Here is a 26,666-nt window from a genome sequence, read left to right on the forward strand (position 1 = left end):
CCAGTGACATAAACTGTCATTTAACAATACAGTTCAAGCCTTACAGAAGGTGCAAAAATTCTCTAAACTTTTGGCTCTTAAACCCATATAGTTTTAGTTTATGACTTATAAGCTGCTTTTTCCAGGTTGTACACATTCACATAATTCTAGCCATTAAGTTCAAGCAGCTGCCATAGAACCTAAATTCTGTCAGTGTAACGTCTCATTGTATAAGACAAAATTGAGGTAAATAAATCTTAAAACCTCAGTGTAACAACTACTAGAAAAGTCAGTCATGTATTTTAATTACATAACACAAAGAAAGGTTCCAAAACTTACGAATGAAGATCTAATTGAAATTAATCTTGTGGAATTTGGTCAACCAGCAAACACAGGTTTTGCCACATATTTGAACAAGTTCAACCCAGGCATACTGGCTATCACTTTCCTTAACCCAATATCCATCTAGTCTAGCAAACTTGATGAAATATCCATTAATGTATGACATTTCCTTTACCTTTCTGGTAAATTCTGTGCTTACCTAGTAACAGACATGACAGAGACCCATTAGATAGGCACGTTGTTGTTCAGACCTCCTATATATCTAGCTTACCAATGTAACTTCAGCAATTATTTTCCCTCATTGGAAAAAACCCACAAAAATATTTAAAAGACAGTGTGCACCAAGAAGAGCTACAGGAAAATGACAGACCCACTCTTTTTTTTCTATTTGTTAACAGCTGGGGTCCTCAAGAGAGGCACTTGAGTTCATATCTGAACATTTACACATAGTTGACTTAGTATTTCAGAAAACAGACTACCTTCAATACATGACAGTACTTTTATTTTGGTGCTTAAAAACATAAATTAATATAGAAATACAAGTTTGAATGTTTCGGCCAAGGATTTTAAGTTCCAGAGAGCCTGTATTGCTCATGTCTAGCAGTCCCTGTATAATATAAGAAAGATAGAATCCTGTGTTCATTTAGTACTACTCCAACCTATTTTAGAGATCACCTAAAGCAGTTTTTTTATTAGAATCGTTTTTGCTTCTTGACATATCACAGCACTGCTTCTACATTTGGTACCATAGCAAAAGAGCCAGACTGAGAAGATAAATATATTTAGTTCATTTATTTTTTTTTTAGCCAAGACTAGTTATTAGTCACACTGCTCTCTAAGTCTCAGGTGCATCAGGAAGCAGTCAGAATGATCAAATATTGTTCTCTGCCACCAAGCAACATTACTCATTCTCAGCATCAACAGATATTAGAGGCTTCAGTATCTTTCAGATAGCCTTAGGAGAGTCAGAGGAAAGAAAATCCTACAGTCTCTCATCCTCTTTTGTCTCCACACAACAATGGTATGACTTGGGAGAAACCTTATCACTAAAGGTTAATAAAATCTATGTTCATTAGACTGAAACACATTTGTCACCATGAGAATCTCATTCCACTGGCTAGTACACAGGCTAAAGTAAAGAAGGGAGCAGCCTTCCTCTTGTGCAATTTAGAAATGCCTAATCCTGAAGCCCTAGTGACTGCTGTGGGGAAGGCTTTGGTACAAGTTCTCTCATGCCCTTGTCACAGGAATTAATTGGGACTTTTTAGCTGGATTAGAGGATGACTACTCTCCATGGAAACCAGGAAGTTATACTTGAGAAGGAGACTGATTTAAATGAAAAAATTGTTGGTAAAAATTTAGCTCCACACTGTATTGCATAATTTATTGTTGGCAATAATTTAGCTAATTTCAGCACTGATCAAGAAAACAACCTGAGTCACTTTTTTTTTCCCCCTCTGATGCTATATTCATTCCTGCCATTCATGGGCTTTCAGACATTAGCATGTAGAAAGTTTGTGTCCTCCTTCAGAGACCTGGCTGATTTTTCTTTTCATTACTCTCCATACCCTCCCTTGCTTTTTAAAATAGAGCACAGAGGGATCAGTTTTTCTCAATTGTGCATTGCTAATTATCAGTCATGACTTTATATACATTGTAGCTGCTTCACTAGGTACACACCTTTTGGCTTATTTTAGTGAGAGACCCATGCTAACTGTCTGTCTTTTTAAGTAAGAATTGAAGTGAGAGTTTTCCAACTTTTGATAAGCATTCAGTCCTGCTTAAAACTGCCAACACATTTGTGGAACACAGCCTAGATCTGGAAGGCAAACTGTTTTGCATTACTGAACATGAAGTTTTGTTAAGTGGCAGGCATCTATTCAAGCCTGCACACGCATGATAGAGGCTGTTTTCTGCAGCTAGCACCTTACAAGTGTATAGCCTGGAATTGTGTCTGTACAAGTGTGATCACTCAAGCACATAATGACAAGATGGACATCCACTGACAGCGGGATTGATTTTGAAACACTCCTATGGGTCATACCATCATATCTTTTACGTAATCTTCATCCCACATATTTACACTGTGCTGTTACTAATACATTCAAGATTATTTAGTGACTGACCCTACCAGATCACACAAACAGGAAAAGGGGCAAGAGGAAGAAAGGACAGGAGAAACAAAGCTGTCCTTCCACAATTTCCCCATAACGTTTGCACACTTTGTTCTCACGATTGCCAAAACTAGTTTCTCTTACAGGATTTTTTTTTCCCCACAGTTCATTGCAGAGAAAGTGGTGAGATCTTTCCAGATTCCTAGAGAAACACTTGCAGTGCCAAACAAGTTCAATAACTTTCAAGAGATCCAGTGCTTCAAGATCCAGAATACCACTCCCATACCATTTCTAAAAAAATGTGTTAGACAAAAACAAACACTAACATTTCCCTTTCTCAAGTGCTCAGTGATATTTTTTAAGTCTAATCTCAGAAGCAGCTGAAAAAAGTGACTTTTGAGACATTTCTCTGTTGTACAATAACCAGCTGTAACTAAGAGCCTGATATAACAAAAATGAAAGCCCAAATGATTCAAGTGGATTTTTTATTTTGAGGGCTGCCTATGCATGTGCATGTGCACTTCTGTGTGTTTAAAAAAAGTATCATACTCTCAAGTGGATCTTAATAGGTCAGTTCAAGTTTTTAAGGGTCAATAATGATTCAAGAGGCCTGCTCCTCTCTTCTGTTGCATACAGAAACAACAAACTTCAGCAGTTGTTACTGTATCCTGTATCTCTACCTTAACAATATTTGTTTCCAGGGGTCTTTGTGACTGGAAGCACAATTTTTATGCTATATGATAATCATGTTATATTAAAATTTCAGAAAGGCAATCTACAACACTGACCATCTTTAAATTTCTGTGAAAGTGACATTAGTTTTCACCATTTATAATGAATTTTGAAAGAAGGACTTTTGGAAAAAAAAAAGGTTTAGAAATAAAATATCATCCACCGATATGTTACTGTTTTGAAAAGAACTACCAGCAGAATTCTTTGCAAACATTCTATTTGTCTCAGGTTTTGTATTATTAGTAGAAATGTTTAACCTGAAAAATATAACATATCTGTCCACCCATGGACCTCATCTTGCTCATCTTTCTCCAAGGAACTTTTGGAAGCATGTGGCTGTAGTTTTTATTTAAAGAGTATACCCTGGAGCAAAGATGCAACAGCCATTTATTTGCATGACATTCTAAGCCAGCACAAACTGAAAAGCCCATCTTAAAAGCAGCCAGCTGGTGCTGACCTCTGTGCTGGTAAAGCTTAACATTTGCTTTAATGGTTCCTATATTTCTTTTAAAGGCATTCCCAAGGTTGAGCCTATGACCAAAGCCTTCTAGTTGCGCAGCTCTCTGTGTATAAAAATGCAGCCTCAGGAACACTAACAGCATGCTCTGAAGTGCACAGGGACCCTTCCTATTTCAGAATTCCCCCACCTAGCTTTTACTTGCTTTTTGTCTTTAAAACAACTTGAAGAACAGCCTTTGCCTAAGGATGTATGAGTTACATATAAGGAATCTGTTTCTGGGTAGTCCACTCACCCTCAACCACTTTTTCAGACATGATTATGAATAACTATAAAATAGCCTGAACATGAACTACAGACATAGTTTTGACTGTGATGTAAGTCATGGCCCTAAAATCACAGCATCCAGGACAAAATAAAAAAACAAACCAAACATGAAATAGGATTATAATTGAACCATTTCCATGTTTGAAAAAAATTATTTAGGTGGGAAATAGGTCCAAACCCTTTAGCAGAATTTCTGTCTTCTTCATGAAAGAAATAAATAGAATCATGGAATCATACAATGATTTAGATTGAAAAGGACCCTAAAGATCATGTAGTTCCAACCCCCTTGGCCACGGCCAGGAATGTGACCAACTAGACTGGTTGGGTTGCTCAGGGCTCCATACAACCTGGCTTGGAACACTTCCGGGGATGAATCATTCACAATGTCTCAGGACACTCTTTTAGTGCCTCACTGTCCTTTGACTGAAGAATTCCTTTCTAACCTCTAATCTAAATCTCTCCTCTTTTAGTTAAAAACCATTCCCCCTTTGTCCTATCTCCATCTGCCTGTGTAAGAAGTGAATCTTCCTCTCTTTTATAAGCCCTCTTAAAGTACTGGAGGATGACAATAAAATGTCTCTAGTCTTCTCCATTATGAACAACCCCAACTCTCAGCCTGTCTTTATAGGAGAGCTGCTCCAGACCCCTAATCATCTTTGTTTCCCTACTCGGGACTTGCTCCAACAGACCCACATCTCTGTTGTGCTGAGGACCCCAGGCTGGATCTCACAAGGAAAGAGTAGAGCAGTAGAATCCCCTCCCTTGACCTGCTGGCCACTCCTCTTTTGATGCAGCCCAGGATACAGTTGGCCTTCTGGGCTTTGAGTGCACATTGTTGGCTCTTGTCCAGCTTTTTTTCCACCAGAACCCTCAAGTTCTTCTCTGCAGGGCTGCTCACAAATGAGTTCTTCTCCCAGTCTGTGCTCTTGTCTGGGGCTGCCTTCACCCAGATGCAGCACCTCACACTTGGACTTGTTGAACTTTGTGAGATTCTCATAGGTCTACTTCTCAAAATTTCCCAGGTCCCTCTGGATAGGATTCCTTCCTTCTGTTGTGTCAACCACATGACTCATCTTCGTGTCATCTGCAAACTTGATGAGGGTGCACTTGATCTTGCTGCCTATGTCATGGATAAGGATATTAAAAAACATCTGTCCCAAAGCACCAGTCATTGTCAGAGCACTGGTAAACAGCATGGCTGAAGAGCACTGGTCCCTGATCTTTAAGAAATGTTTCCATTGGGAATAGTTCTTCATTTGCTACTCATTTAATATTGTCAAACTGCTGCAAACCCCTTGTCTTAAATGTAAAAGAGAAAAATTCATGTCAATGCTTATGTTTAAATTTTCATTACCCTCAAAGAAAAGTGACCCTTAAAAACTTGAACTGACCTATTAAGATCCACTTGAGAGTATGACACTTTTTTTAAACACACAGAAGTGCACATGCACATGCATAGGCAGCCCTCAAAATAGTGACATCAATGATGTCTTTTCTAAACTGTTCTCATTCATGTGGGAAAGTATGAAAGAAAGAAAAGAATGGGAATGTTTTTATCTTCTCTAAGCCTTATATGCTTGAAATATATTGGAGTAAAAATAATTTTCTTGAAATAACTCTGCTGTCATAAGCCTTACGGCATCAGAGATCTTGCTCTGAAGTCCTGGTGAAGAGTGATCATAACTCAATGTCCATAAGTGCATCAAAACAGATGAATATATTTCCAAAATGAAATTACAAAATGTACACAAAAGAGTACTAACTTTTTTCATATAAATAAGATACTTAAAAATAGCCAGATCGCTTTCATTTCTGTGGTGATTATTGTTGACATTGTCTTTTATTTACAGCTGTATAACTGAAAGAAAAAAAATCCTTAATTAGATAAGATTTCTAATTTCCTTTCACCTGTTCATCATTTGGAACAATTCACCTGCAATCATGGTTTCTCATTGTTCTTTTTATCTCCCATTTTTTCTGGTAGGCGAACAGCTGGTTCTCAATTTATGTTGCCAATAGTTAGATCAGATAATAAGGTTGGGATTTTTCTTCTTCTTCAGCCTTACCCTGAACAATATTTTTTTGTTGTAATTAGGTTCCTCTGTGCCTGGTACAATTGTGCTTCTCCCTGAGATTTGCACATGAAGGGAATCAAATCTTACAAACACCCACTGATTACATCTCAAAAAGACCCAAGATACTCAACTACAGTTTCTGGTAGTTATTATACCAGGATATTTTCTCCTTGAGCTTTTCAGCAAGTAATTGTAAACTGCACAAATGTTTTCATTTACTCTGATTCTCTCTTCTCCCTGGTACTTTTCTATTTCTTTCATCTTTCCAAACTTGTGCTAATGTGAAAGGAAAATGTTCTCATTTACATTTGGTATCTTAGTCCCCTCAGAATGTTTTGGGATTTTTTGAAAATATTTTTAAACTGTGGGAAACTAAAATTAAACCCCATCCTGGTCTTGCTTTCTGTCCTAACACTCTCAGAGGTAGATTACAGGAAAGACAAAAGTGATTGAACATTGGAAAGTTGTTGACATAAACTGAGGTTTAGAAACACACTAAACACCACACACAAGGATTTGACTTATCTTGTGGAACAGCTAAAACTTAAAAAAAAAAAAATCAAAAAAGCAATGATCATTAAATCATAAAAGTGAAGAGATTTTTATATAGTTATTATTCTAATTACACTTAGAAAAACTGCATAATCCTGCTTTCAGCATAGTCATATCCTTTTGTGCAAGGCTGATGTTCACAATTTACCTTTCAAATTCCTCAATATCCCTCAAAAATAAAAAGAAATTATAAAAAAAAAGATTCTGTGCTTATTTTAGAAGGAGCTGCTAGAAAGTGAATGAGCTAAACTCAGACCTCTCAACTGTTTAAAAGTTGTGTTTTGGATTTGTTTTTTTTGGGGGGGGTTTAATTACAATTCAATATTATTAACTGTAGTCAAATTATCCCAAAGTTAACTAGAAAAAGTGGGTCGAATATTCATGGTGTAGTTCAGCACTAGCAGTAGCAAGTGTCTGAATGATACAGCAAAAAACCAATTTAGTCTCACTCAAGCCGATATTCAGAGGAAGTATATTAAAAAAAGGAATTTCTTATTTGATTGGCATAAAGCTTACAGATCATATTAGTGTACTTGTCAATTACTGTATTTCTGAAAGAAGTCAAGCTGCACCTTCTCTGGAAATAAGAGAAAAGGCACAAAGTCTTTGGTAACAAGTGGCTTTGATATCTGTGGGATTTCAAGACACCCTGAACACTGGAAACACCTGAAAACTCAAGAGTCATTGGCTCTATCTTGGCTTTGAAAGCAAAATGTCTGACTGGTGAACTCATTCTGCCTTTAAGTTTTGGTGCCACAGAAATGCACCTGCACTGAATTATACCATCCTCAGTTGAGACTTACTCCTGTGTTCTTATGCCACAAACTTTTGTCATCTTGTGACTAAATGCAAACTTGTCCTTGCAAGCTAAACTGGGCTATGGGTTACTCTCCAGCATGACACCCACCAGGAAGGACAAAGGACAGAGCAGCCATTTATAGAGCTTTCTGGAGTAACTGTGACTTACACAATGAGGGGTTGTAACTGTTGTGAGTCAATTCATAAACCACAGCTGTTCCCAGGTAGCTTTTCCTTCCTCAGTTCTGCAGCTGTTTCCCTCAGCCTCTCTCTGTCAGTCCAGTAGTAGATAGATAAAAAAAGAGTCAAATTGTTAGCATTTATGTGTTTCTACATAAATATGAGTACACACATTTGCACATTTTGATGCAACGGGAAAGCTTGTGCAATCCAGAGGTACTGCTGAAGTCTCTCTTTTTTCAGTCCACTCTGCTCTGACCCTATTCTGGCACTATTATCCCTCCTTCCCAGCTGGGCTTGAGTGGCCTTGTTAGGGCAGCTATTAAGATCCACAGCCAGAGGTTTCAATTTAGGAGGGAGCAAAGCCTCTCTTTTTATTACCCCAGGAGAATTGAGCATCCTGCCAGTGCAGTACTCCAATTTATCGCCAGGAGCAGATGAGGTGGATTGAGAATTAGACCCACTTAACAACTGCTTTACACAGTACTCTCTGTCATTGCTTCATGAGGCCACAGGAGGTTTATGGCTTATTCAGAAGGGCAAATGTTTCTGTATCACTGCAAGATACTGAGTACAAATCAAAGCACAGGGCTGTTTTGCAGTGAGGACTGGACCCTTTTTCATCCTTTGTTATGTGTTTAAACGATAAAACAATTGGTTTACTGTAACCTCTACTGTGTTTATGTGAGAAATATTTGGCTTAGGACATCAGGTTTTGTCTTCAAATAGAGATTCATTGGATTTTTACTGGACATGAAAAGCAGAGAATTGAAACACAAGGTTTCTAAAATAGCATGAAATACTCTTTTCTTTATAGCTCATACAAACTGTGAGTGCAATTGACAAAGATCAGCCTCCTCGAGGACACAAATTTTTCTTTGAGTTGGTGCCAGAATTTGCAGTTCATCCAAACTTCTCTGTTGTAGACAACAAAGGTAACTGCTGACCCTACCACCCCTCTCCCCAATATCACACAAAACTTAATTCAGAGACATTTATTGATTCTGCGTTTCCATTCTAGATAACACAGCAGGAATTATGACTAGAAGAAATGGATACAGCCGTAGTAAGACGAGTACCTATCTTCTGCCAATCATAATATTTGACAACGACTACCCGATCCAGAGCAGCACAGGCACGCTGACCATCCGGGTGTGCGCCTGTGACAGCCGGGGGAACATGCAGTCCTGCAGCGCTGAGGCCTTGCTCCTCCCTGCCGGCCTCAGCACGGGGGCACTGGTGGCCATTCTCCTCTGCATCATTATCCTGCTAGGTAGGCACCTGAGATCTAGTCACTTCAAGAGCCCTGATATTCTTAAAACCCTTATTCACATGACCCTGCAGAAAAATATCATCATTACTCTTTAGAAGATTGAGTGAAAAGAGTGAGACTGTGCTATTTAGATTAAATAAATTTGAAAGTATGGGGTCAGTTTTAGTTACCATGCTCATTTGAGTAATGTTCATACCATAATCAGATCTTCATTTAGATCTAGAACTTTAAAATAATATTTCTGAAGCTTAGTGCTAAGTTTTGCACTGATTAAATGTTATGAATTATATTAGCTATTTAATGATGAAAGATTTGGTTTTTTTCTATTCAGAAAATACTCAGCTCAAAATCATAGGATAGAAATGTTCAATTTCTTCCAAGTGATAGTGAGAACAACTGATTAAATAAGTGTGAGCACAAAAGTCAAATGAATGTTTGGAAGGTAGAAACATTAGAAAGATGTGGTGACATATGAAGGAAGTAGAATAAATGCTATCTCATTATCTGGTGTTAAGAACAAAAAATTGTAACTTGCATGTTTTGCAAGAAAAGTGCCATCATCTTTACTTTCCAGTAAAACTCTGAAGAAAGCCTCTTTCCTTTCACACCTGCCCTAGCAAACACAGCTTGCTGAGGGGTCAGTGAGAAGCTACAGGCATCAGTTTATATCATTATAAGGGGATCACTTTTTTTTCAGTTTTTACCCTGGATTCAAGATAGCTCTGTAATCCTCTTAATATTTTCTATAGGTATTAGAAGGGCAATATCTAGAAACTATATCTGTACTGGGCTTAAGGAAGAGAGGATACCTGAGCTCTGACAAACTGATTGACCGCTTAGGTTCAGGAATCACTGCTGGCCTGGTTTCAGCATTAGCCCCCTTGGATTCTCCAGGATATTGCCCAGGCATAATCTGAGAGGCAGAACTTGCAGGGCACCACCTTGAGGAGAAAATTATGGCTCAAACTCTGTCAGACCTAGCTCTTCACCTCACATAGTTCTTAACACCATGTCAACAAGCTCTGCATCTTTAAAGCCATTCTTCATGCCCCAACTCAGAGCACAAAAAAATGGAGCGTGAAACACATGCCTTTACATGCTCACAATGCAAACATTGCTGATTGGCTGCAATGCTTTAATACAGATTGAACAAATCTGTACTAATCTTTGAACTTACCAAAATTCAAAATGTGCCTTAGGGCCACAGCAGTAGCACATGAGACTCAGAAGAAGATCAGGGGCCATTGCTGTGCAGAACAAGTATGAACACTTTGTGTCTCTCAGCCTCATGGTTAGAGGCCCTGCTCTACTTAGCACTACAGACATGCATGAAGTCAAAGAAACGTGGCTGTAGAGCATCTAAACAGAATTTTTAGTCTACAGCTAGTGTGATACCCAGCATCTTATTTAATTTTTCAACAAGCAGTAGTGTGTTATAATAGTAGACTGGTGTCAACATTCCCAGCACAGATGAGACATATTAAGTACCAGGCTGTGAAAGACACTTCTTCAAAATAACCTTTCAGTGATCTGCCCTTTTCTCATATATGGAGTTCTTAAACTTATTAAAGTGTGTAGTTACTCGCCTAGCATTATGAAAACTTGAAAAGAAGGGCTTCTTTACAGATACAAGGAAGAAAATCCAAATAAAACAGAATGGAACACCCTTTCTATTCCCAACATAATACCATGGCATGTGGAAGATCTCAGTTCCCCTCTCCCTACTTGCAGCATGTCCAATCACCAGTACTCAGGTGATTCAGAGTAAAGACTTGACTCCTAAGACTCAACAAAACCATTCAGCACTGTTGTAATTTACAGTTCAGTAACCACTGCTATGTCTCATTGACAGATGGTCCCTCTGGCCTCTACCATTTACTCCAGCTACTGGAGAGAGAGTCAAATTTTTAAATGCACTTAAGCATTGAATTGCTACTGAAATCAATAGCATTTAGACACCAGAATGTATTTACAGATCCTAACTTCATTTTTTTATCTCCCGTTGTAGAGCCCCATTTTTATGTCAATCCTTACCTCTTCAGAAGAAAGAGTTATTCAACTAGCTCTTCATAAACTAAGGGAATCATGTTTTTTCAAAAGAAACTTTTAGTAACAAAGACTGGATTTCAATTCTTGCAGTCATTGAAGCAAAAGTAGTTCTGTCAATAATATTGATAGCTTAAGGTCTTCAGGTTCTTATTTTCAGAAGGACCTGTAGATCCCATATTCAGAAGTGAATTAGACACTTGGGAATTCCTAAATCACTAGCTTTCAAGAGTGTGAATAACTTTTGCCAAGGAGATTCAACTACATTTGATGAAAGGACCGTTAACCACCACCAGAAAGGTGGTATTTCACAAAATTAAAATCAAAGTCAAACCTTGGTAGGATAATATTTTATGGTATTGTTTACTTTTCAACTTCAGCTTAGTTGTAAATCTATATAAAATAAAAAATATTTTGATCATTTCTCCCATAGATTTAAAAAAAAGCATGTGTTTTTGACTAGTAGAATCATTAATAAAGTCTATAAAATCATTAATACTTTCCCTTACTAAGTTCAACTTGGAGATAGATTTTGTCACTATATTCCTACTAAAAATCCTATTCCAGGCTTAAAACCTTTCCAGGTCAAAAGAGGTAGAATTTTGGTTCATTTGTTTCCTTTCTAACTATCCATTTCTTCATTTATCTTTTGTTTCCTTTTAGTATTAGTTGTCTTGTTTACAGCTCTCAAGAGACAGAGAAAGAAAGAACCCTTGATCATCTCAAAGGATGATGTTCGAGACAATATTGTGACCTACAATGATGAAGGAGGTGGGGAAGAAGACACCCAGGCTTTTGACATTGGCACACTGAGAAATCCAGAAGCAAGGGAGGAAAGTAAGATGAGAAGAGATGTTATCCCAGAAACAATATTTCAAATAAGGCGGACTGCACCTCTTTGGGAAAACATCGATGTCCAAGATTTTATTCATAGAAGGTTAAAGGAAAATGATTTAGACCCAGCTGCTCCTCCTTATGATTCACTAGCAACATATGCCTATGAAGGAAATGATTCCATAGCAAATTCACTCAGCTCTCTGGAATCACTTACCACAGAGGGCAACCAAGACTATGATTACCTCAGTGACTGGGGACCTCGGTTTAAAAAATTAGCAGATATGTATGGTGGAGAGGACAGTGATCGAGACTGAGAAAGTAATCTGTGACCTGGTCAGTGTTAGTGGAATTCATGTCTATGTTCCTAGATAAAGTGGCCTACTCTCTCTTACTTGGGAAGAAAAAAATTTACAAAAAATAGGTGTTGTCTTAGTAAGGGTTTGCTTAATCAGTAAGTCAACATAAATGAATATGAACGATTGAGATTAAAAAAAAAACTATAACTCACCCTGTCTGCCTAGAAACCTCCAATAAAAGGGTTTTATAGGGAATGAAAAGAAAATAAAAGGCTTTTTGTGCCTTTAATAATGACATGGAAACTCCATATTTTTAAATTGCTTTGCTTTACCTTTCCTACTATCTTGGACAGCGTGCATCTGCATTGTAACCTAATCTCAAAAATATACTTTTAAAAGATTAATATTACTGCCATATTTATTGAGTTAAAGAATGTCTGTGTGTTGATTCATCCTGATATTTTTATATATGTATATTTATATTTTTGTATTTTTATTAAATAAATTAGTATTTCTAAAAACACCACTTACTCACGTACTTTGTTAATCATAAAGAACTGTCCAATCTTTCTGAACAAAGGAAACTGCGTATTGTGCAATACTTCATTTTTGAATGCATCTTCTTATATTGGATTAGTGGTTGCAATGTACTGTGCAAGAATGATATGGAGAGAGTGCTCTGTAATGGGAATGCAGTGTAGAAAAAAGAGAATCTATTTTGAAAAGGTGATTATAAATAAACGCACTCTAACTTGCAATGTGTATTGCTATATGGCATAAATAATACAGTTTCATGGTGAAGCTCGCTCCCACATACCTTCTTATGTGAACAGATGACCACCAAGAGGACCTACCAGATAGATGCCTGGGGATCTAAGGAACTATTAAAGTTTATTCTGGTAGATTTGAAAACAATTTTTAATATGCTTTCAAAGAAGTTGAGTAATTAAGCTAACATCAATAATGAAAGGAAGGCTATTATATACGAATCTTATTTTGAAGCTTTGAGACAATTAGAAAACTCAGACATTTTACCAATAGTTTCTTTTAAATAAAAGAGAGCCAAGCAATAAAAAAAAAGTCTAACTATATTTTATTAAAGATGTTAATGTTCTAGTCCTTTAAAGAAGTGTGTACATTTACATATTTCATAAAGCCTTAATGGCAGACAGCAAGTATATATTTTTGTTTAAAATATATTTGCTGGATAAGCTTCCACATAATGCACACTTTTTTTCACAACACAGGATAAAAGGAATATAAATGAGTCATGTGATCTAACAGAGTTGAAGGGTTTATCCACTTTTGTTTAAAAAATGAAAAACATAAAACCTCAAATGTATGGAAAAGAAACAATGACAAAAATATAGGAAGTACATTATCCATAGCATTTCCATTTTTAATACCGACTTAAAGGAAAACCAACACATACAGATGTCCAAAATAATAATGTTTCAAAGTTTTCTCTTTATTACTTAGCCATTTTTCAGGTCTTTTCAGAAAGAAACTTAAGATACACATTGACAATGTAACGTGGACTACTGAGGCACTCATCTCTTACCATAAAATTAATAAAGATGCTGCAGCCAAAGACCCTTCAGCCAGACATAAGAACCCACTCCTGCCTACTAATTTTCTTTCTATTGTGTGGACTTTCAGATAATTTATAAAAAATATTTCTCTATTATTCTTTATTTAGTCCTTCTATTATACTTTTCTGCCAGCTTGAAGGATGTATCTAAAGTTTCCTCGCATTGAACTCCTTTTTTTTTGAGGAAAGGAATGTCTGTGCTTGTGATTGTGGCTCCAAACAAGCACCTGAAGAGCTTGCTGTGAGATGCGCGTCAGGTCTGTGACACTATACTGAAAACAATAAAAATTTAGTGTCACAGAAATGTCAAAATAACCTGCAAATATGTGGCAGCTATGTACATGGATGTGATGCAGTTACAGGGCATGAGTGTATAACTTGACAGCATAAGAACACATACTTCTGTTTTGTGCCTTTTGGAGGTGAAAGCAAAAGAGTTATGCAGTGTATGTTCTCAGCCTGTTGCTGGCAAAATGAAAGTACACAGGAATCCATTAACCTTTGAATTCAATTTCTATAACTTTAAGGCACTTCCTTAAGATGGGATAGAAGAAAAAGCAAAGGGACAATAAAAACCCATGTTCCTGAAGAGAAGTGACTGGGGGAGACGGGAGGAGTGAAACCCAAACAAAACCAAAATGGAAAGAATATAGGATAAACTTCCCTGACTTACAGAAATTGTACTCCAAACTTCATCTTACACAGTAGAGGAGATCTTTCAACAATCTTGTAAATTGTCATCAGAAGTCTGAATATCACATGGTGTAGTAAAATGACAAGGCAGAGGAAAAGGAAAATCTGTCCTCAAGCAAGAACGGATACAGACAAGGTATATGTCCGTGAAGTTGACTAGGTTTTTAAGTTGTCAAGACTTGGTGCAGGACACATCAAACCGTGACTTCAAAGAGGCTACTAGTGAAGACAAGATAAAGGAAACAGGGTGTGAGAAATTCTTCCTTGAAGACACAAAAATACTTAAAAATATATATTTTCCACATAGAAATAATCTTATTTCTGTATTTTGGGGTTTCGTTTTGTTTTTCTTTAGTGACAGAAAGCAGAAAGAAGTATAATAGGTCTCACCTCACAGAATGCTCTGGTAGAGATGTACTCAGTATCATCATGTCATGGTACCACTGTGGTACTTTGGGAGGAGCAGAAAGTCCAGAAAATCAACAAAAAAAGGTACCGCCCTCCCCTTCTCTCACCCTAGGTTTTCTCATTCCATGAATCATAGCCACTAAAGAGAGGAGATTTAGACTTTGTTTTCAGCAAAAGAATGTGACTTTCCCATGCTTTCCTGTTAGTTCACTAGTGAGTCCCAGAGCCCTGTACTTCTTAAAGCAATTCGAGTTTAAAAAATGACCTACATGGTGATTTACAGATCACAGAAATTCAGGTCCCTGACATAGTAAAACGTGTAATTTCTCAAAATTACTGGGAATTTCAAGCATTCTTACAATGAATAAAAGTAGTTGACAAAAAGTAGTTTGATTCCCAAAGACACAGAAGAGGAAAAGAAGGTTATGAGAGGCCTCTTAGAGTTTGATGGCTACTGTTGGTTTTACAGGTCCACATTTGGAAAACCGGGATCCAGCATGGATACTCCTACCCTAGTGTGGTGGAAGGAGCTAACTGACACAGAAATTGTCTTTGAGTTGTCCCATACAAAATGGTACTGATTAAGTTGTTAGCTTCCTTTGGCATTTCAAGATGAGTGATATTGATGAGTACTAATTACAGAAGGTCTAACAAAAAAAGACCAGGAAAGACCAGGATTCAGCTACACAGGCAAATAAGATAGGTCTAATAATGGGCAGAAGTGCTGATTGACAGTGGGATATGCTATGCTCATCAAAAAGCATACTCATCAAAAAGCAAAGAGAGGGACGAGAGGTCAAAATTGCTTCCAGTGATGCTTCTGCAGATTTTCCTCCCTCTGTGAGAGAACTGAGGCATTGAAGTGCTGGGCATTTCATATTTATGCACATCTTCATCCTCTGTGAAGTCATCTGTGCTTGTTCACCGAAGTTCTGGATCCATGGGACTGCCTAATATGTCAGACATCTCTCACTGGGGGGTGCAAGGCCTTGGGGTCATAGAAGAGGCTCAAGAGGAAGGAGCAAAGTAATTTTTGTGGCGCTAATCTCACCAAGGATCTCTTTTCTGCCACTGCAAATGACTCTGTTGTGGTTCACTGCAAATGAGAAGAAGCAGTTGGGGAAACTTAGAATTTACAAGACTAACTCAATCTCTAGCAGAAAACCTACTTGTGACTACTAAGGACCAAGATAAATTTAGTAACTCCCAGAGAAATACTGTTAGATTTAGTAATCATTCTGAACAGACTTAAATCGATTTTGAATGGGCTCTCTCCAGGGTTAAGAACAAATAAGCTGAAAAAAAGGAGTAAAAATGAACACAGAGAAATGTCAAGTAAATGTTCCAAGGGAAAAAAAAAAAGACAAACATAAAACCATTCCAGCTCGATGGAGGTCTTGTTTTGTAATGTCTACATGGTTTGTATTTCTTTTCACTTAAACTGAATTTTATACTAGTCTCACAGACTTACAAGCTTACTCTGCTACATAGTCGTAGTACAAAATAATGCTGGAGACAATCTCCCACAGAAGGTTACAATTTTCAGTGAAATGCTGAAACAGGCTCCTCATTATGCCAGATTAAGCAGCCACCACCATACACAAAAACACCTAAAATTTTTAGTCCTTTCATTAAATGGCTGTTTTCAGAACTGAATAGTGACACACAGAACAAAAAAAAAAATACATAAAACTTTCCCTGAGTATATTTCTTATGCAACAACAGACATTAACACCTTTTTTTCTACCAAAGGCATTTCAACTGCTAGTGGTCTAATTTACAATGAAAGTTGTGTTTTAAAGTTACATATGCACTTCACTTCTCACTTGTGTAAGGAGACAGACAATGCACATAAGTGTTTGGGTCTTTACATATTGGAGAGTTGTTACATTTTATGTTTTATAATTGAATTTGTAGACAAACAAGTAGTTCCAGAAAGAAAAAAAAAACAGAATGAGGATATCGCTTTTTTTGCTTCTGCCATGGGAAGATGAATGGGAAACAGAGGAATGCTAGAAGAATGTTTCAGGAATGTAGCATGGATATTATTTTATAGGTACCTGGATTTTTTGTTCTATATGCATGCATGAGTGTATATATATGCATACATTAAAAAAAAAATCCCCACTTTATTATCTAAAAGTTTTGCCAACAGCGACCTTTAGGTATCACACCTCGTCAAACAGAGATGCCCATCTAAAAGGAAAACAAACCATGGCAGAACACAAGATGCATTCAACTAAGCAGAAACTGGAGGATATAAAACAATCTGATTTCACAGATTTGTTTTATGCTGTTCTACCATCCTGTTGTTAGAAGGTATATTTTACACTTCGGTTCAGTTTCAGTTCATGAATCATAATTCAAAAAGGCAGAGATCTGGCCTGAACTCTACTTAAAAATCACTTCCAAATTTGGGATTTTTCATCTTCAATAAAGTCTTGCAGACAAGAAAATGCAGAAAAGAATGTTGTGAATATCAACGTTCTTGTGTTCCAAAGAAATCATGTTGACGTTATTTCTACAGGGGAAGTGAGTGCCTTTGCTCAGAATCAGCCCACTGGTTGTCACAGGGCACCATGCATCACAGGAAATACAGGAACATATACTTCTTTCCTTTTACTTCCTGCCCCCCATCATCCCCATTCAAAGCAAAGCACCTTTCTCCTACTCCAGCAAAATTCATTAGAATACTTTTTAGAAAAATTTCAGATCATCAGTAAAAGCCGAAGAAGTGACAGTGTCTTGTCACAACTCCAATGTCTTTTTCTTGTGCACTGTTATAGCAGGAAATACATTTTCATAACAGTCCTGTAACTTAAAATATAAGCACATTCCTGATTTGTTAATTTTATCATGGAATTTGACACAGCTCCTGTCATAACACATATTAATATACTTTTATCAAACTTGGAATGAACTATGTAATTTTAAAAGCATTTGCTTTTAGAGTCAGTGTGGCAAGCATTTCTCCCATTACTTCTCACAGGGGAATGACAGGCTGTACAAAGTATGCCTGCACAAACACAGATCTTGATTTTTGGTAAAATGGTAACATTGTTCACTGCTTATAGTTCTGTCCTTCAATTTACTTTTTGATTATTGGTAGACATTTAGACCAGACTAGAAACAGTTTATGATCTGTTTGAGTAGTGCAAGAATATCTTTGGAGCAACACAGGATCCCAAAACCTGTCTGGGATCCTTACAGCCTTCCCTTCCCTCCAGCAGCTGGAGGCAGAATGACCATCCCAGACACTAAATCATGTAAGTATATATCTGGCCCATACTAGTGAAAGAAGGGGTGAAAGATAGAGTTTCATGAGTAAAAACAGTGAGAAGAAAATTGGGGCTGGGATTTTTTGTCACTTGAGACTTGCAGCTGTCAGGAAGCAGGCTGCTAGTTGCTAGGGGCAACGATAATAATACTTACTTCTTATATAATGCTTTTATCCCTAGTTTTCAAAGCTTTTTTATACAAAGAAGGTCAGTGTCATTATCACTGTTTTACAGGTAGGGAAAGCACTTATTTGTGCACCAGTTCCCCCAAGGACACCCAGCAGGACAATATTGAAGACAGAAGCAGAAAACTCTCTCCACAGGCCATACTGCCTTTAGGAGAGCTAACAATTTAGGAGACATTAATTTATGTACTTTCGCTGACAAAAATAGGCAGAAATTTTGCTTGTAATCAGATTTCACTGCCCCACAAATTTCAGACATCTTCAAAGAGGAAAACCTTCCATGTCAAAGATTATTTCCAAATTAAGTTGTTCTTTGGACAAGTCTGTGCTCTGGAGACAGATCCAAGATAGTTTCAAGAGGTCAAGTTCAGTTACTTTCCTGGGTTGGCCTCGTGCAGAAAGTGAATGAAAGAGGCTTTTTAATTCCAGGTACAAAGGAAAAAGGATAGACAAAGAAATGTGCAGTAAGCCCTAAGGACTGTAGGAACATGCTCAGATTTGAGAAAGATGTAGCTTTAACCTTCATCTATCACTTAAAGCAGATTACAAGTGGTACAGAAGGGGTGGACAGTAGAGGAATATCAGGTTGTAGTACCCAGCACCAGCTGGTCTCCACTCCTTCAGAACTGATTGGGTTTCATTCCTAAGGACTCCTTCCATGCCATTTCATTTGATTTCTTGATGAGACATTATCTTTTGATTTCTGAAAAAAAAAAATAATTTTTCTCCAGCAATTCCGGATTTTTAATTTAATGACAAATCTTTCGGAACAAGTCTGAACAGCACTCAGCAGGGATGCAGAGAGAAAGCAAGACATGAAGAGGCTTTTCAACCCCATCCACTGTGTAAATGAAGGGCTTTGTTTCAACTAACACTCAAATTAGGATACAGAATGGGCACCAGGCAACACAGCAACATCCAATGGGATCCAGAGTGAGAGCCAAAGAGTAAACAGCTTCCCCACCTGCTAACACATATGCTGCCATCTGCAACTTACTGACCAAGGGGGAAGTTTGATCTTTTCCAAAGCAATGCCAGTGTGTTTTCTTCTGTTCCATGGACGAGTGCCTTCAGCCATCCCGCACAATAGTGCCAGAATATTTTTTGTCACTTATGTTCAGCCAACCCTGCACCATTTTACAGCCAGCTTTTGCACAGCAATAGCAGTAAGGGCCAGATTTCACCCACTGCATTTTTCTTCCCAAGTCAATGATGTGCTGCTGTACTTATCAACACCAAATTCATTGCAAAGTATTATGAACACTGTAATTTTTTAGAGGTAAAAAACCCCATCTGTTAAAGATTTTTCTCTTGATTTTATGAAAAACCCCTAAAAATAGAACAAAAATGAGATTTGCATTACATCAGTGATACAAACACATACTTGTACTAGTGATGCAGACTGATTTAATCCACAAATTTATACACTTACAATAGAGTGAAAGCCTGAGGAAAGAGGTAGTATCTTTTATCCAACTGTATTAGCTACTTTAATAAAGCCAGGCATGCTTTTAGGCTTATTAATCCCTTCTCATAAGGGGCATATTCCTGCCATCTTTAGGGCTTACTGCACATTTCTTTGTCCATTCTTTTTCCTTTGTACCTGGAAATGACTTTTTTTACTTTCTTACAATAATCATGCTTGGAGAAAGAGCAGGACAAAGAAGAACTATTTATATACAAGATTTTTACTAATTGCTGTGGATCACAGATTTCAAGTTACAATTTGGGAAATGTCAAAATATATCATAAAAGAGGGACATATATATCAGAATGATAGCATCAAAAAGGATAGATGTGTGGGAAGATGAAAGATAATGGAAATTTGGGAGCAAAAATCAAAATCAAATATTTTGAGTTTATTTTAAAAACAGGAGTCACAGAATGCAAACAGACTGATGAAGGGACCGAGAGTGGACTATCAGAAATATGGTCAGCAACAAAGAACAGAAATTGGCTAACCAGAAATCTGCTTATGTGCCTGCATTAAGCCATTGGTTTTAGCAATACAGAGAACCACAAAACCAGAAAATGCTAAATTTGTGAATTGGTACTATTGATCATTGTATCAACGGTGATTGATTGATTGATTTCAAACCTCCTTCAGTCAGCAATCACAAAAAAAATTATATTATTTGTATCCAAAAATGAGTACTTCCAAAACCAGACAATTTTTTAAACTAGCTTGGGGTTTTCTTACGGATTTTGTGTGGTAACTTCAAAATAATTTCAAGTACAATTTCTCCTAAGAGAATATCTTATTTTTTGTGATTGCTAGGCAATATAGTTCTAGCCTAGTAAATAGTTCAACAAAAATGGGGACTCCAAATTTATTAACTGGAAGTATATTCAATATCATATTTGCTCAGTCTCCTAGTAGAAATATTGCTTTCATTCTTAGTCGTGCCTCAAATGCAGCACAGAAGCAGAAAGTCAAGCTGTGTTCCTTTTCTGCTCATGCATCACCCATAGCTCTGCAATTAAAACTTCTGGAGTGAAAAGTGAAATAGAAGGAAGGAGAAGATTTTGTGGTATAAAAAAGGTTTTCATAAGGTAAAGTTTCTTCTGATAACACACAGGTTAAGAAATAACTTGACCTGTTTGTGAACTACGACATGCTTAAAATAATTTAAACAAATGAAACAAGAAGTGCCCTTAAAACCCAAGCAATTTTCCACAGTAGAATTGCACCATTAAAATTTGAGAAGAGGAAAAAAGTGTAAATACCAGATGTGGTCTACAAGATACTTCTCTTCAGAAACACAATTTAGAATTATGAGTAGGGATATATAGATGGATTATAAGGAAATTCAATATCAAAGCACTGATATTTCTTACACTATAGAAGTATCTCCCCCCCAAAAAATGTAGATGCTCATTTCCTTCTGACAGTTTAAATTTACTAAGAAAAGAGCAAACAGTAATTTAGTAGAGAACCATTGTGCTGGGACATAAGGAAGTGGAAAGAGAATGAAGGAGTAAGAAAATATTACTCTTTCACAGAGTATCATCTGCAATGTTAAATAATTGTACATAGATTCCTTTTTTTTAATTGCATAGTATTGAGATGTAGACCTGGTCCTGCAGACCTTCTCCAGCAACAAACTTTTTTATACATCTAAAATGCCCCTATTAAATTGCTTTTACTGGTCAACTTTTTTCCTTTTTTTTTTTTTTTAAAAGGGTCTCATTTCTGAGCAGTGGTACATAAGCATAAAGCCTCTGGGGCATGGGAATGCCAAACTTACAACCCTGCTGCGATTTTTATGCGCCTGTTTTCAAAAAGAAATGTCTATGCTAATACAGTAAAATGGTTGAATCAGCCCAGTATGTGACATTTTTTATATGTTCTCTTGCACTCCTAAGGAATATTAAAAAAAATATGATGTTTCATTTGCTTTAATTTCAGCATTATACAGAAAAAAACCACAAGAAAATATTAAATATTTTGATTATGTTTGAAAAATATTAAACATGACATTCAATGTATCAGCTGTTAACAGCATACATTTCTTGCACTGCTTGTTGGGATGTAATCAAAGAAAAACAAATCACCAATATGTCAGATATGGAAATTTAAATCTCAGTAGCATAAACACATTTTGTAAGCTACATTCATATATAAATATTATTATTCCCGTGTGGACCTTTCCTTTATTCTTTCCCATTTTTTGTATAATATAGCACTGAAGTTGTTTGCTGTACTGCCATTATCATACTGAGATATATAGAGAGCAACAGCATGAAATAAAAAAAGGAAGAGTATTTCATTGTTTTCTGTAGGACAAATCTAGGGGCACAGAGTTCTGCGACCGGCTTCTGCTGTTTCTGTGCCACTTCCTCTGCCACCTAGAAGGCTACCAAAAATGTCACTCACAGACAAAACTGTTAACCCTAACAAGAAGGGGTGGACTTCTGCATTCAGAGAAACAGACCCAGGGCTCATTGCCCTAAATCACAGTCTGTGCCACTGGGGAGGATGGTGAGAAGGGTGAGAATAAAGCAGAACCTGAAAAGCATACTTAGGAGCATGGATTAGTTCTTCATGGAACTTCCCACAGTGAAAGCTGGGGGGAAAATGTTCACAATTTTGTTGCTGTTGGCTTATATTGGCACCTAAATATTTGAGGCCAAATACTTGACTTTGAAGCCTATTTCATGGGGGGTGTTATAATCCACCCTAGAAGGCAAGGGTATCTCAGGTTCTTGATAATTGACCCCTTGGGGCAGATTAGAGTGAAATGACACTGAATGATCAGTGTTGATAAATAAATAAATAAATAAATATGTAAGACTTATTTTAGAAGAATTTGTTCTTCTAAAAAGATGTGCAGCTATTCTGGCTATTATTATTATCTAAATAAGAGATATTTAGATAGATAAGTAAAGATCCTACTCAAGCAAATATATATGGAAGAGAAAAATGATAACAGTAGAAAGATCTCACAACCCATGGATCCAAGAAGAAGACTTGATTGTTGCAATTTCAAAGTCTGTTGGTTGAAGTGATGGTCTCAGTCTTGATCCATCGAAAGCAAAAAACTCTAGAGCAATTATCTGCCATAGGACAACACTGAATAAGAATGTGGTTTCTACAAAAACTTGGGTTTAAAGAAAATCAAATGCTCAGAAACTTGCCATTGTCAAATCCATTAATTGAAATATGACATCATGCTCAGCATATAAAGCTGGCTGAAGAAGAAGGAAGAGGAAGACACTTGGAATGATGGTGTTGGTCATCCCAAGCAACTGTTACACATGACGGGACCCTGATCTCCTGGGAATGGCTGCCTGCCCATGGGAAGCAGTGAATGAATTCCTTGTTTTGCTTTGCTAATGTGCACAGCTTTTTCTTTCTCCATTAAATTGTCTCAATCCATGAATTTTCTACCTTTTGCCATTCCTATTCTCTCCCACATCCAGAGGGAGAGGTGACATAGTGAGCGAGTGGCTTGTTTGGGGCTCATTTGACAGCTGGGGTTAAAACACAATGCAGGAAAAAACACAAGCAAGGCCTCAAGCACCAACTTTGAGCTAAACTGGATGTATTTAGTCTATTTCAATAAGCTCCTCTCTTTTAACGTAGTCTCTGGAGAAAACTACTGCTCTCCCCTAACCTTCTGCGTTATTTCTGAATCTTTTTTTTTGGCACATACATATTACCAGAATCCATACTCAAATCTGTGATATTGTATCCCAATACAGCTTTCCAGTTGAATGAATATTTAGATAGGCAGGCAACTTCAGAAATACACTGCAGAACCCACAGTGCCTGCTGTGCTCCTCAGAGACATTTGGCAGGATATGATACTACACTCTGCCAGTTCCCCAGCTTCATGGAAAAGGATGTAGTTGCCCTTGGCAGGGCTGTTCTGCCCACCTGGATTGGCTTGTCTGAAAATGAGGATACTAGCCAAGGAAACTGCTACATAACACCATGCAACTTGCGCAAAAGGAACACGTGACCAATTCTGTGTGGTTACATCATGGTCAGAAATCAGAACTCTCAGCTCCTCCACAGTCACATGTCTTCTCTAGACATATCTCTTTTCACAGAAAAGGGGTGTTGTTTTGCATTTGCTATGTAAGTTTTATATCCTACTTCTCTTTTCCACAGGTGATCAGGACAGATTTTGTTAGCCTCAGTCTCATAGTTGGACTTAATGGTTAGAAAGGGAACCTGATATTAGGAGAGATTTATTAACAGAATATAATGATAAAACCCTAGTTGGGATTTTGTTAAATTGTGCTACATAACTAGTTGACTCTTCTGAAATTAAAAAAAAATAAATAAACAAAAACAAAAAGAAAGTATGAAGTCCGCATTTGTTAATGAAGCTACATCTGGATTTTTCTGTGAAATATATCTGCATTCTTCTTAGAAAAGAGCAATGTTCATCTGCATATGCATCATGTGGACAACTCCTTTCAAATCTTCATGAAATATAGGTTTTGAAAAAAATTCCTATTAGAGAAAGTTCAATTTAATTCTCCACTGAGCAGGGTTACATCTCCCAGTACACCAGGAAAAGACTGTAGATTTGAGGGTGCGCCAATAAAGCTTTTAGTCCTTATTGGTTCAGCAAGAATTCCTCCAGCATCCTGGTGATTTTGCACTACCGATAGCGTTTTTTCAGTCAACCACGAAAACTGCCAAACCTATGCTATCATAAATGTTACTGCCAGATTCTGAAAGGCCATATGACCACTAATTATATCCTAGCAGAGCAACTCAATGCACCTAGATAAAAATAAAAAGCAGTGTCTTGGTTCACAATCATCATAAAAATACTGCTAAGCTAAAATCAGTGTTTTTTTCAAGTTTTTGAAAAATTAGGTAACCATTTTTTATATAGCTTTTTTACATTATTTGCATAGTCTTTCACAAAGATGTCATTTTTTTTTGTGATCTCATGTCTTAGTAATAATTCTAACACTAGCAGTTAAACTTGTAACCTGGTACTCCTCTCCTTAAAACAGGTAACAAACCACTCAGAATTTATTATTGTAAAACAATAATGGGAACTTACTAAACGTAGACAAGGAAATAAGAGGAAGGCTGTATAGCTGGAATGTACAATGGAAGATCGTAAGTTTAACCTTGTTATGTTATAAGCAGGTTTTTCAACACAAAGAAGTAGGACAAAAATGGGTTAGATTGGTAGGATAACTAGGATTGCTATGGAGATAATTAAGGAAGATGGGATTATCAACAATGCCAAATACTGAAATCAGGTTAAGGACTCTTCATTAGCAGAGAATAAGAGGACATTAACTACTTCAGGGAGAGTGGTTTCTATGGAAGCCACAGCAGAACACTAACTGAATTTGGACAAATAATTTGCCTCAGGGTAAGAAAACACTTCTAAGAGCTGTGCTGAACAACAATAGATTTCACACCCCAAAATACCCAGGAGTTCAACATGAGAGAATTTCATGGTACTATTACACACACAAAGCACCCTGAGCACCCTGAGAAAGAGTCAGAGAGGATAATAAAGAACTTTCTTCCATGTTGCTTTGCTTTCTTCTTGACCTTTCTTGTCAGAATCAAGAGTATAAGCAGACATTGCTAACAGATAAATTAACGGGAAAAAAAGTAAAAGAAAGAGGTAAGAAGAGAAGGGGCTGGAGAGAAAAATGATGAAAGCTCTTTGTACTTTTCTGGGAGATGTAGCTATGGAGGAAAGGTGGGTCAGAAATAAGTCATAGGAAGACAGGCTATTTAATTTGTAAATTAGGTTTTGTAGTTCACAGGATTTACCTGTGGGAGATTCCGGTAAAAAAATCTCACATTGCTCTCCAAAACCAGTTATTTTATGTCAGTATGAAAAACTGACACAAAAGCCACATACATTAAATACATTAACTGTTTATTACCCATTTGTGAACCACAATGCAAAATATAAGGAAAATAATTGCCACCTGATCTCATAATTACAGTGAAGTTACAGATTTTTATATATAGCTTAATATTTATTTTTAAAAGGCTGGGAAAGTTTAGAACTGATGTTTCTAAAAATGCCTTTGGTTTTACCCTCAAGCATGTTCTTTCATGCACTAAGTAAGAGGGTAGCATACAGGAAATTCCGGTTTATTGGTAAAGCACCATGGGAATGTTCTCAGATCCTGTGAAAACTTCAATTACTTCTTGCAGTCGAGGGGTACAGTCTTCATTTACTGACATCAATCACAAAACTAAGGGGTTTTTAGCTATCATTAATATTATTATTGCTAGAAGGAAAAAATAGTAAAAAGATGAAAGAAAACCTGCTACACTTCTAAAACCATGGATAAAAGGCTTACTACGTTGCTGCTTCCTCTGTTAAGTAGCACATTAAAACACACTAACATAAATATACACAGCAAAACAGGATCTAATTTTCTGGGCTAGTCAAGTGGAAGCAACTTTACTGATATCTGATCAAACTATGACCAGTTTTCTGGCAGCTGTATAACTAGATAATGACATCAATGTTACACTTTACTCTTAGGTGTTTTTCATGAATTAAGGTGTTCTGCTCTAACAGTAAAGAAAAAAATGCAAATAGCAAATCAGTTTTGTTTGAATTTTCATATTTCTGTTAAGATATATTTCACCATTATACTGAATGGAATCAATAAGTTCAGGTTTCACAGAACCTGAAATATAAATGTTTTTAAAAAACGTATCAATATCTGGAAGAATTTCTGTCATAATAAAAACACAGTTTTGAATGCCCCAGTCTATATTAAATCCTTCTATGTAGTATCTAAAAGTATAAATCTGGCAAAAGTGTGTTGCTCATGTTTACCAAATTAATGATTTTGCTGAACAGCAGTCATTAGTACCATATTTCTGAGAAAGCAGTGTGCTCTTTCCTGTTGTGTCTACAACTTGCAAATGCAGAACTTTTTTTACTTTTAATAATAGATATATAAAAGTTATTGTCAAGCTACTCTTAAAAAAAAAAAGAAAATACAAACATCTGTACTACTCTTATAGATTGCATACTAAAACTAA

General features: G+C 36.8%; 1 protein-coding gene across 3 annotated transcripts in view; it reads left to right on the top strand.

Annotated features, from left to right (window-relative positions):
• LOC138105801 (cadherin-9) overlaps positions 1-12,026 on the top strand; it is a 68,520-nt gene extending 56,494 nt beyond the window's left edge. For 2 of the 3 annotated variants that reach the window (XM_069005885.1, XM_069005886.1), the window contains 3 exons: positions 8,374-8,491; positions 8,578-8,829; positions 11,539-12,026. In XM_069005885.1, the coding sequence (XP_068861986.1) occupies positions 8,374-8,491; positions 8,578-8,829; positions 11,539-12,026 (858 nt within the window). Of the gene's footprint in view, positions 1-7,922; positions 7,999-8,373; positions 8,492-8,577; positions 8,830-11,538 lie in introns of those variants that run through there. The other variant, XM_069005887.1, reaches the window with a different exon arrangement.
• Positions 12,027-26,666: the final 14,640 nt, after the last annotated feature.

Source organism: Aphelocoma coerulescens, chromosome 2, assembly GCF_041296385.1.
Source record: "Aphelocoma coerulescens isolate FSJ_1873_10779 chromosome 2, UR_Acoe_1.0, whole genome shotgun sequence".
NCBI classification, from domain to species: Eukaryota; Metazoa; Chordata; class Aves; order Passeriformes; family Corvidae; genus Aphelocoma; species Aphelocoma coerulescens.